At 32.2% G+C, this 12,375-nt stretch overlaps 1 protein-coding gene across 1 annotated transcript; it reads left to right on the top strand.

The window, feature by feature from the left end:
- Positions 1-3,601: 3,601 nt before the first annotated feature.
- On the top strand, positions 3,602-8,459 carry LOC108915168 (zinc finger protein weckle-like). Its single transcript, XM_018721133.2, has 4 exons — positions 3,602-3,786; positions 3,839-4,129; positions 4,186-4,454; positions 7,713-8,459. The coding sequence occupies exons 1-4, from the start codon at positions 3,670-3,672 to the stop codon at positions 8,233-8,235; spliced, it is 1,200 nt and encodes a 399-aa protein (XP_018576649.1). The 5' UTR covers positions 3,602-3,669; the 3' UTR covers positions 8,236-8,459.
- Positions 8,460-12,375: the final 3,916 nt, after the last annotated feature.

Raw genomic sequence — 12,375 nt, 5'->3', positions numbered from 1 at the left:
ATCTATTTGTAAATATGGAATTATGTTTTGGGGTAATAGCGCTGACATACAGAAAATTTTTGTCATTCAAAAAAGAATTATAAGAATTGTCAATAATATGTCTTACATCCAATCTTGTAGATAGGTATTTAGGAATAGCAAAATAATGACTATATCGGCTCTGTATATTTTTGAATGCTTAACGTATGTAAGGAAAAACTGGAATAATTTTATGACAGACTCATCATCTCAGTATAATACAAGAAATTTAAATCTAATGTACCCATATCGCAGAGTAACTCTAACAGAAAAGAATGCACATTACATGTGTATTAAATTATTCAATTGTTTACCAGCGTCACTTAAACAGATACAGAGTGTAAATTTATTCAAAAAACATATTAAACAAATTTTGTTAAATATTGAGCCCTACAATGTAAATGAATATTTGGAACACTGTTTAAATTAACTTAGGGAAACTGTTGTGACACCATTTCGCTCTTACATTGTCATTGTAAATGTTAATGTTTTTACGAATTAAAGATTATTATTATTATTATTATTTCCTTCAATTAAAGAATGAAATGGACGATGGTCCTTGAAAGACAAAACGTTACATATAAAAATTAATTATACCATTCGATAGATGGCAAAAGTTGCCTCGAGAATGTTTCCTTCCTTTTTCAATATCACCTCAAACGGGGCTGAAATGGAACAAAATCATAATTCCAAATTTCGGTTTTATTCAAATATTGCGAAAACTATCATGTTAGCCTCGATTTTTTAAAGGCATATTATTGGTCCCCTGATTACGTAACTTTGCCCCATTTAAGCTGGTTTGTATCTGTTACTGTATCCGAGATCCCTGTAGTGGGAAGCGAATTTATAACATCCTGTATAATTAATAGTTTTTTTTTTGCAACAATATTATGAATAAAAGAACTAAAGCAAAATATATGTGCATTATTTTTTTTTTCTGTGGTATTTACATGTCGAGCGTTAAACTCATACAGGGCGATTCGGTCATAATGTCATTAATTCTAAGGATGGGAAAAAATAAGTAGAATATGAGAACACAGTTAAAAAATGCTTATTTATACTGAAGAAAATACTTTCAAATAATTATTTAAATCCCATTTGGAATGACTCCTGACCGCTGACCCACAAAGGTTTATCGAGAGTAAATCTTGTCTTATTCGGTCATTAATCTAGCTTTTAATGCGTTTTTAATCCGTAATGAACTACAACGAATAAATAAGATCTTTTTATACAGATGCGTGAATGAATAAGAGACTTTTTTACATTTTGAATATTACCAAGTATTTATTTGTTAATAAAAACAAAGGATAATAATTGTTTTCGAATGTTACGTTATTACAATTTAGTATTTTTAATATTGTTAACATTTTCACTATGTTGAATACGAGTTTTTCCGAATACGTGGTTAAAATTAATGACATTATGCCTGAATCACCCTGTATAGACGTTGAAATTTTAACTAAGAAATCCGGCTCATTTTGCTGATACGATTCCTCCTAGGGAGCCGAATTTGTCGTAACTATTCCTTCCCTTCTTACTACACTGCGACTCGTGTACCAATCGAGTGGACGTACTGTATATCTCGCTGAATAATATTCATTTAACGGACCCACGAAATCAGAGATATATCTGTCTATATCTCTGCACGAAATAGATGTATAAAAGTTTAAATTGTAACTAAGAAATCCGGCTCATGGGCATACATACCCATACGCCTATCTATATATTTTTTTATTCATGTGACTGAATAGTGGAAATAAGGTCTGCTTATTTACATTCTTGCGCCAGTTCCCAGTGATTAACAAGATTTTTAAAATTGATTTCGTGCGTTTATTGAAAATTTTCACGCATTTGATATAAAATAACGGTTTATAAAACAAAATGGAGAGTGACAAAAATAATAAAGTTGACCTAATTATAATTGAAAATATAAATAAACACCTTATTTTCACTATCCGGTCACATTAATAAAAAAATATAGATATGCGTATTCACACGACCTGTGCTATGGTACGAGCACATACTTCTATACATATACCGAGCACTGCATATCTTTTACATTGAATGACCGTGTTCCCAAAAAGAGGGGATAAAAAGTGTACGTGTTGCACTTTGTCAATTTTGCACAAGCCCGAAAATTTAGCGGATTATTTCAAATGAAATTTAATAACTGATGTACTTATTAACATAGCAAATTTACCAATTATTATTTTGTATATCTAATTATACAACTTGTTAATTGTAATTTATGAGAATGTTAGATAGTGAATGTAAAATAAAATGGGTACAATAAAACGGAATCCAAAAGAGAGTACAAGTGTGTTATTTATATAAAATAGTAAACATTTTTTGAAATTTAAAATCGATACATCTTCACAAAAATTCATATAAAAATATACATTATGTACAAATATATATAAAAAATAATAACAAGTTATCTACCTTAACTAACACATAAATAAATAATAATAAAAATAAATCATATTAATCATATTAACCTAAGTGTTTCGTGATTCACTGTACCAGATTCAATTTGATTTTCTAATATATGCTAAACATCAAGTCTTATTTTATTAAATATACAATGCAAACCTAGTCAAGATCTTAGAACATCATTGAAGCAGTGCCGGTTTTAGATATAAATTGTCCCTAGGTATTATTTTTCAAATAAAATAGCTGATCCAGTTTGTGATCCAAACACAAGTAGGTACATTAAGTGTCGTTTCTTTATTTGAACATGATCACGTAAAAACCATGTTTGATCTTTCGCTGTATGTAGAATATGTGGTATCATATATAGCGGGTTTTGTAACTTCACAGGTTATAAAAATAATTTCTTGTGACATTTACAAAAAATATATAAAGGGAAACTACTCGTCTCCTTTTAACATATAACAGTAAGAGTTCACCATGAAACACGAAGTCTCGTACATTAGCAAAATGTGGAATTTCTAGCTACTGATTGGACACGTAAAAATTTGCTTTAGCCAATTTCATCAATACATTACCCTTAATTAATAAAAATCCTCGATCAATAAAACATTATTTGCTAGATTCATCACTTCATGCCAGTTTGTTCCTCTTTTCTTTAAGTCTTCTGCCACTACTTGGTCCTTGATCCTATGTTTTTTATGGGTCTGCCTCGTTTCCTTTCCTTTTTTTTTTTGTTGTCTTTCTGTTCATAATAGTGAACATAACCTACTTTCGAAAATGACAATGACGTTAACCGACCAATGGGAAAATGAATCACAGCGCGTGCGTATAATACACAAAGTGCAACACCCCCACTTTTTGGCTTCAATTCCTTTTCAAAATGCTTTGTATATGTATGTATGTTGGTATGAGCCATGCCGGCCATAGAACATCTGTCGTCGTGTGGAATGACTGAGAAAAACTGAAAGGAACGAAGGAGCTGGGTCACTTCGGTCTCTCGTGTCAGTATGGAGAGCCAGATCGTCATGTTTCGCCCATCTCTATTCCTAACCGCAACCCACAACTAGATGCCTTGTCAATGTCAATAGTGCCAACTGCCAATGCTGTCATATAAGAAGCAAGAAGGTTAGAAAGAAGTGACTACTGACGAGTGGCTTTGTATTTTTGTCTCTGCGTTCTATTTTCTGTTTATATTTAAAAGAAGATTGTTGTAGAACAATGACTGATGTTATGAAAACGTCGTGTAGGCTTTGCCTTAAAAATATAACCGATGAAAGTTTTGAAGTGATAAACAACATTATTAGAGACATTCTAGACGTTCTTTTGCTGAAATTGGTAAGTTAGTGAAATATAATTAGATTGCTGTCTGAAGTTGCATATTTTTCAGAAATTTGATGCTGAGAGCAAAGAGGTTATATGTAACGTTTGCAGAAGAAAGTTAAATACAGCATTAGAATTTAAGTCGACATGTTTGAATACCGATAACACAATTATTCCTTATGTGGATAGCGAAAAAATGCTACAGCTCGACTTAGGAGAAGTGTACAGGCAGGAAAAGAAAAGTGAGTTAGTTTGCAGTCAGAAAATATGTCGATTGTGCATGCACCCAGTAGAAAGTGAGTTTAGGTGCATACGTGAAGAGGAACTTGAAGCTATTGACAAATTGACACCTGAAATGGTAGGAACGATATTAATTACTTGCATATTTTATAATTTAACTAAACTGCTTTGTAGAATATAAATATCATCAAAGATCCCGTTGTTTGTAAGCCATGCTTTGATTCTCTGTGTATTCACAACAGTTTCATAAAAGATTGCTCAGAGGTAGAAGAAAAAATTATAAGGATTTTTGATAGTTCGGCCAGAAGAAGTCAAATAGATACGTCTCCACTCGATTCGTTCGTTAAGAGTGAAAACCTGGACAAGGAATTCGATATTAACGAGATGGAAATGTCGATCAAAGCTGAATCTGTCGACATAAAATCGGAAGATGAGGAAAGAAGGTAAGAGAAGACTATTGTAACATTAATTTAAAAAATGGCGACCTGCGGTTGTGACACTGTGATTTATATGATCACATGTACATACTATCCGGTAATAAACTAATTGTACTTAACATTATGAGATTATGTCGGTTATGAATGATATTGTAAAAATTTTTATATAAACGTTAAGCTTAGGTTAACAAATTATTGGGAAAATATGTAAGATCGTTATAAAACAATCAGAATGGCTTCGAGTCAGATATGGGTACAAAGAATACTACAATAAATTCCATTAATTCAATCAATTTTTTAACTGGACAAAAATTGAAATTTTATTGAACGAAAGGGATAGATCTTTTACTGAGTTACAAAATAGTTAGTGGTTATGTAAGCAGATTGCAAGAAGAAAGTCAATTTGACCTTCAGTCATTCTTACCCAAAATTAATTTTGAAAGAATTTTGGGAGAAGATATTGATCTAATTCAAATAATAAAAATATCTTTTGAAAAAATGCTTGTCAAATCGTCAAAAAATATTTATTATTATTTTCTTTAATATACAGAAAAGATCTTTGGGTTAATTTTAAAAAAATCTTATTTTTATCAGTATTAAAGCTCATGAAAACGATTTGTGAGCTATAGAACTCGGTAAGTAGGTATCCGAGATTTGAGGAAGGAAATAAACGTTTTTTTTTTCCAAAAAAGAATTTAAATTTCAACTTTTTTCTTTTTTTATTCATGACAATTTTTGATGAAGAAAAATAGTTTTTGCAAAGAAACAATTGCAATTAAAGAAAATGATTTAAAAATACAATATTTATCTTTTAATCGATTTTTCACAATGAAAAAGTTCAAAATAAATATGACTTAAAACAAACGGGCAAAGCATTATATTCTTTACAGGCGCGATAGATAAAACTTCTAGTGTTCAGGGCAGTGGTGTGGCGAGGAATTTCTAATAAACGCGAATAACGAAGATTAAACATCGAAGTGGCTTTATGAAGCCTCGTACATTTTTTTACCTAAGTATACAGTGCATTTTTATGATGTAAACATAAAGAGAGTATGAGAGCTTTGAAAATATTAAAGAATTACATAAACTGATTTTTAGGAATGGGGATAAAGAAATAAAATAGTACAGAAAACATAAAATTTGGTCTCCAATAAATCTCCTAGATGTCTATGATTTTTCATTTTTACAAATATTTGCCACCAGTCGTACAACTTGCTCAAATTATCCCGCTTCGTTTCTTATTTCAATATCATCGTATCCACACATCAGCATTGAATAATTCAAAATTAATATTATTTATAACAAAGTTCCAATTAAAATGCAAATTTGAAGTTAACTTTAAAGAAGGGAAAAAAAGATAAACAATATAATAAATTCTCCACTATATTTTTAAGGACTAAATTTTTTAAAAATTTATAGGAATGATTGTTTAGGTACGTACAAACATAATTAATTTTTAATAGTAATGTAATTGCAAGTTTAAAATTTTTTTTTAATATTATGTATTTGTATATTTTTAGGTTCTGAAAATTCAAATCCTTCTGATAAAGTTCCCGATCGGGAACGACACGTTAAGAGCAAAAAGTACTCTGGTGTTTTCTTGCTCCATTTTTTAATGGCCAATCAGACTAGAACCCTATTCCCAAGAAAATAAATATATGTACCTATATGGGTACAACTGGTACAAAAATGTATATAATAAAATAAAAGAGTGATAGTTATATAATATTAAGAATATACTTACTTAACTAAAAAACAAATGCAAAGAAAAGGTTGCGAGAAAACAAAATGATCAAACGAATGACGCTATTGAGCGGCCCACCATTATTCCAACAGATTATCTAAGTCTTGTCTGGTATAAATAACACGAATATTGTCATTCCTCTTCACGTAGATTTTACCTTGAAGACTCCACACATTATTTTTTCCAACTTTTTCTTTAGCAGAAATTAAAAGCTCAAATCTAGTTTTGGTGAGGTCACCAGAGACAAAAATTTTCGAGTTTCTCAGAACTTTTATGTTCCTTAAGATAGCTGCGCTGTAATAATCAGAGGAAAATTTCACATATATTGGTGTTGCATTCCTATTAGTTATATTTTCCCCAGTTCTACAGATTTTTTGAACACAAACTGCAGTATAGTGTACGTCTGGGAATTTGTTAACTTTTCCAGTTACTGTATTCAACAGATCTTCTTTTTGACTTCCTGACTTATTAATAGGAGTTCCATATATTATACAAATCCCAGAATTTCTTGCTTGTTGATCGAGAAAGTCCACTATTGCATAACTTATTATTAAGAACTTGTAAATCCTGGACTGCATTTTCTAAATAAGTGCACTTCTGATTTAATTCTGTTATTTTATTTTCCGTATCAATCTCAGGTTTAACAAACATCCTCAAATACGCAATTTTGGAATCATGTTTCTTGCATCGAAAAATATAAATTTATCAAAAAACGATAAGAACGTCTTGCGGAGGATAGTAGAAATTTTCAAAACTGCTTAGATTTTTTGTATCGCCATTACTTCCCAAATAATTAATTATCAAAGCCAAGACAGTTATTTTTGATTTGATTGTACATATAAAGGTCTCGAACAGCTCAAATCAAAGAGGACGAATTAAACTAAAAGAGATGACATGTGGAACTGCCAAAAAAAAATATTAAGACGCATGGACCTGTTGAAAGTGAGACAAAAATTATAAAAAAAAAAATCCCGGATTTCTTTTGATTTCTAAAAGGTGATAAAGGATAAAAATTTTTGTCTTTCAGATCCTGAAACTAGAACTTTCAAGCTCCAATTTGCTTATTTTTATTGCGTTACGAACATTTTTCGCCATGTTACAGCCTTTTGAAAATCACCTAAAAATTTAGGATTTTCTTTTTATCCTTTAATTTCTGTGACTAGTGTTTTAAAATTTGTGATAAGGTAAAAAACCAAAACTAAATAACGTTGACAAACAAAAAGGTGATATACTGGGTGTTATTATTTGATTAAAATTTAATAAATTTATAAATAATGCTATTGTAGATGGGATTTCAATTATCTGTATCTGACTTTGTTTATGGATTTATTGTGCGACTTTATACGTAGCATCTCGCCAATGCCTTCTCTGATAATTAAATACATTGTCAAAGATCTGAATCGATTCATCATTAAAATTAAAATTGTGCTATCAGTACTATGGTTGATTCAATTATGGTCATAACCTCTTAAAATTAATACCTGATTTTGAAAACTACTCTGTATATGCAATTTTTTCAGCGACACGCCACTTCAGACCTCCGATATTGTACCATTCGAGGAGAGTGACTGTAAAAATAAAGAAGAGGATGGATTTAAACATGAGGATGGATCAGAAGTGAAAACCAGACAGGAGCGTAAATTATTGTACAAATGTGAAAAATGTTTGTACAAAACTGGAAGTGAGATCCGTTTTACGGCACACTGTGCGAGACATGAGAAGGATTTGGAAGCATATGAATGTGAATCGTGTGAGTACGAAACTGAAAATAAGAAATTACTTCTGAAGCACCCATTGAAACATAAAGGTTCTTTGCAGATTCAAATGTACAGATGTAACGACTGCGATTTCGAAACTAAATACAAAGAATATATCAAAAGGCATCAACTACTGAAACATAAAGATCCTTCCCAGGTTCAGATGTACAGATGTAATGACTGCGATTTCGAAACAAAATACAGGAGCTATCTCGAAAAGCATCAATATGTAACGATTGCGATTATGAAGCAAGGTTCAACAGTCATTTCAAACAGCATCAACTGAAACATAAAGATCCTTCACATGTTCAGATGTACAGGTGTAACAATTGCGATTTCGAAACTAAATACAACGGTAATTTCAAACAGCATAAACTGAAACATAAAGATCCTTCACGGATTCAAATGTACAGGTGTCACGATTGCGATTATGAAACTAAATACAAGAGTGTTGTCAAAAAGCACCAATTGAAACATAGAGATCCTCCGCAGGTTCAAATGTACAAGTGTAACGACTGCGATTTCGAAACTAAATACAACTGTAGTTTCAAACAGCATCAACTGAAACACAAAGATCCTTCGCAGGTTCTGATGTACAGGTGTAACAATTGCGATTATGAAACTAAATACAACAGTAATTTCAAACAGCATCAACTGAAACATAAAGATCCTTCACTGGTTCAAATGTACAGGTGTCACAATTGCTATTATGAAACGAAATTCAAGAGTTATTTAAAAACGCATCAACTGAAACATAGAGATACATTGCAGGTTCAAATGTACAGGTGTAGAAACTGCGATTACGAAACCAAATATAAGAGTTATATCAAACAGCACCAACTGAAGCATAAAGATCCTTCACAGGTTCAAATGTACAGGTGTCACAATTGCGATTATGAAACGAAATTCAAGAGTTATTTAAAAACGCATCAACTGAAACATAGAGATACATTGCAGGTTCAAATGTACAGGTGTAGAAACTGCGATTACGAAACCAAATATAAGAGTTATATCAAACAGCACCAACTGAAGCATAAAGATCCTTCACAGGTTCAAATGTACAGGTGTCACAATTGCGATTATGAAACGAAATTCAAGAGTTGTTTAAAAACGCATCAACTGAAACATAGAGATACATTGCAGGTTCAAATGTACAGGTGTAGCGACTGCGATTACGAAACTAAATACAACGGTAATTTCATACAGCACCAACTAAAGCATAAAAATCCTTCTCAGGTCCAGACATACAAGTGTAACAACTGCCCCTTTGAAAGTAAATACAAGCATCATCTGCAGCGGCATCAACTGAAACGAATATGCTGCACAAGTTCTAAAGGTACTAGTGTAATGACTGCGATTGTGAGTCCAAATACAGGAGTGGTATAAAATATCACGTGTTGAAGTATAGAAAGCCTTCACTAGTGCAAAGAAGTTTTTGAGGAAGCATCAATTCATGCACAAATGAAGTACAGACAGAAATTAGGGCATTTTAGAGACTGACTAATAAATATTTGAATTGAAGCAAAATGTAAACATCAACAAGTTTTCGTGCGCTTCTGTAACCACGTTTATTAATACAGGGTGTCTCACGGTGATGGCCCATTAGAATTATTTCAGAGACTACTTCGATTTGAATTTTGAAAATTCAGGTTTTCGGGCATGCCCTTCTCAACTAAAATAATGGCATCCACGTACCACTTCCGGTTATACCAGAAGTCGCCATCAACTTGCTTATTTTAAATGGTATGTTTTTCTATATTCTGATACACAACTTTATTCTCTTTCGAACTGTATCCGGGTTCCCTATACCTATCTCTTCTAGTTTTTAAGTTATCTACTATTTTTTGTGTAATCACCTAAAATCATGTAATTTCTTGCGAGACTAATAAATAACTGGTGACAGTTTAACAGTTGTTTGATTTGAAGTTTTGCTAAAAATTACACAGCTAGCCTCGCAAGAAATTACATGATTTTAGGTGATTACACAAAAAATAGTAGATAACTTAAAAACTAGAAGAGATAAGTATAGGGAACCCTGATACCGTTCGAAAGAGGATAAAATTGTGTATCACAATATAGAAAAACATACAGAGTGTTTCATTTAAAAAAAACGACTTATGAAGGTTTGAAATTAACTAAACTCGGCATTAAATTTCTAGCACCCTGTATGCAATTAAGCCTCTTTGAAAGTATGGATGGGATGCTTAGGGGTGTAGCTATCCCTCCTATAAATATTGTTGCTTTATCTTTCTTGCTTTAAAATACACATGATCTGAAGCTAGTTACTGTTTCTCTCCATTTTTTTGGAAAAAAATAAATATCTCGAAAACGGTTAATTTCAGGAATAGGGAAACTTCATAAAAGTCCACCTAAAATAACACGTAGAATCCAAAATTGCAATAATATATAGGGTGTTCCATTTAAAATAAGCAAGTTGATGGCGACTTCCGGTATAAGCGGAAGTGATACGTGGACACCATTATTTCAGTTGAGAAGGGCATGCCCAAAAACCCGGAATACCAAATTTCCAAAATTCAAATCGAAGTAGTCTCTGAAATAATTCTAATGGGCCGTCACCATGAGACACCCTGTATATATACATTGTAATATCGGCCTGATTTGTCCATGTCTAAAAATATATTCTATTTTATTATCAATATTCAGAGTGAATCCGAATCGTGTACATCAATATGTGTTTCAAATAATGATACAATTTACTTTGTAGAATATACAGGGTGTTACGAATTTGCTTCTCACTAGGGATCTTGGAGACGATAACAGATACAATCTAGCTTAAATGGGGGCAAGTTGCGTAATCAGGGGACCAACATTATGCCTCTAAAAAATCAAGGCTAACAAGATTAATTTTCGAAATAAATAAATGTAGTGGGAAGCGAATTTGTAACAACTTGTATAATTAATAGTTTTTTTTGCAACAATATTAGGAGTAAAAGAGCTAAAGCAAAATAGATGTGCATTATTTTTTTTTTATACTGTTGAGTGCTGCTGTGGTATTTACACATTGAGAGTTAAAGGGTGATTCAGTCATAATGTCATTAATTACAAGGAAAGACGAGAAAAAATAAGTAGAATATGAAAACATTTTAAAATGCATATTTATGCTGAAAATAACACTTTCAAATAATTATTTAAACCCCTTTTCGAACTGCTCTTGACCAATTACCCACAAAGGTTTATAGACAGTGAATCTTGACCTACCACAATATTCGGTAAATAACCTAGCTTTTAATGCGTTTTTAATCCGTAGTGAACTACAACGAATAAACATGTTTTTATCTAGACACGTGAATCAATAAGATACTTTTTTACATTTTAAATATTTCCAAGTATTTATTTGTTAATAAAAACAAATGTATAAGGATAATAATTGTTTTCTAATGTTACGTTATTACAATTTTGTATTTTTAACATTATTAACGTTTTCACCATGTTGAATACGAGTTTTTCCGAATACGCCGTTAAAATTAATGACATTATGCCTGAATCACCCCGTATAGACGTTTAAATTGTATCTAACAAATCCGGCTCATTTTGCTGATCCGGTTCCTCGTAGTCATTACACACGACAGCTGTCCCATGGTACGCGTGCCATGCCATGGGTCGTGTGAATACGCCTATACATATATTTTTTTTATTTATGTGACCGAATAGAGGAAATAAGGTCTGCTTATTTACATTCTTGCGACAGTTCCTAGTCAAAATGAAAAGTGACAAAAATAATAAAGTTGACCTAATTTTAATTGAAAATATAAATAAACAGACCTTATTTCCACAATTCGGTCACATTAATAAAAAAAATATATAGATAGGCGTATTCACACAACCTATGCTATGGTACTAGCCATGGAACGGCCGACGTGTGGAGTGACTCTATGAAAGAACGAAGGAAATGGGTCACTCCGGTCTCTCGTGTCAGTGCGGCGAGCCGGATCGTCATGTTTTGCCCATCTCTATAGCTAACTATAACCCATAAACAACTAGATGCGCTGCCGTTGCCATTAGTGCCAACTGCCAATGCTGCCATTGCGCACGGTCCGTAAAAAAGACGGTCGAGTAATAGACAGAAATTATAGGCGTTGCTTATTTCAAACTGCGTCACAAGATTTCTAACCTCTAGGATTCATGTTTGTGATTCTCACTAATGAAGTTATCATTAGTAATTTTGCATTTTTCCAATTATTTAAGTAAATCTTTCATAATTGTTTGGGTATTTTGCAGTAATTAGTTAGTTATTGATAATAGTTGATGGTGTAGTGTTTAATATAAACCATTAATTTACCACGTAAAAATGCCAGGAGTGAGGTGTAGTGTTGTAGTGTCCCAGGCTGCATAGCCGCACTACCCTACCCAACCATACCACACATAAACATGACACTACCCCCGGGGTTTACACAGACGAGCCGGC

This window comes from Anoplophora glabripennis, unplaced genomic scaffold (genome assembly GCF_000390285.2).
Source record: "Anoplophora glabripennis isolate ALB-LARVAE unplaced genomic scaffold, Agla_2.0 scaffold1781, whole genome shotgun sequence".
Lineage (NCBI taxonomy): Eukaryota > Metazoa > Arthropoda > Insecta > Coleoptera > Cerambycidae > Anoplophora > Anoplophora glabripennis.
Note: the sequence above shows the minus strand (reverse complement) of the source record. Positions and strands in the feature narration are given on the sequence as shown.

Coding starts and splice junctions, on each gene's coding strand:
- LOC108915168 (XM_018721133.2), top strand. CDS start 3,670: ATGACTGATGTTATGAAAACGTCGTGTAGGCTTTGCCTTAAAAATATA. Junction 3,787..3,838: donor ACGTTCTTTTGCTGAAATTG/GTAAGTTAGTGA, acceptor CATATTTTTCAG/AAATTTGATGCTGAGAGCAA. Junction 4,130..4,185: donor ACAAATTGACACCTGAAATG/GTAGGAACGATA, acceptor ACTGCTTTGTAG/AATATAAATATCATCAAAGA.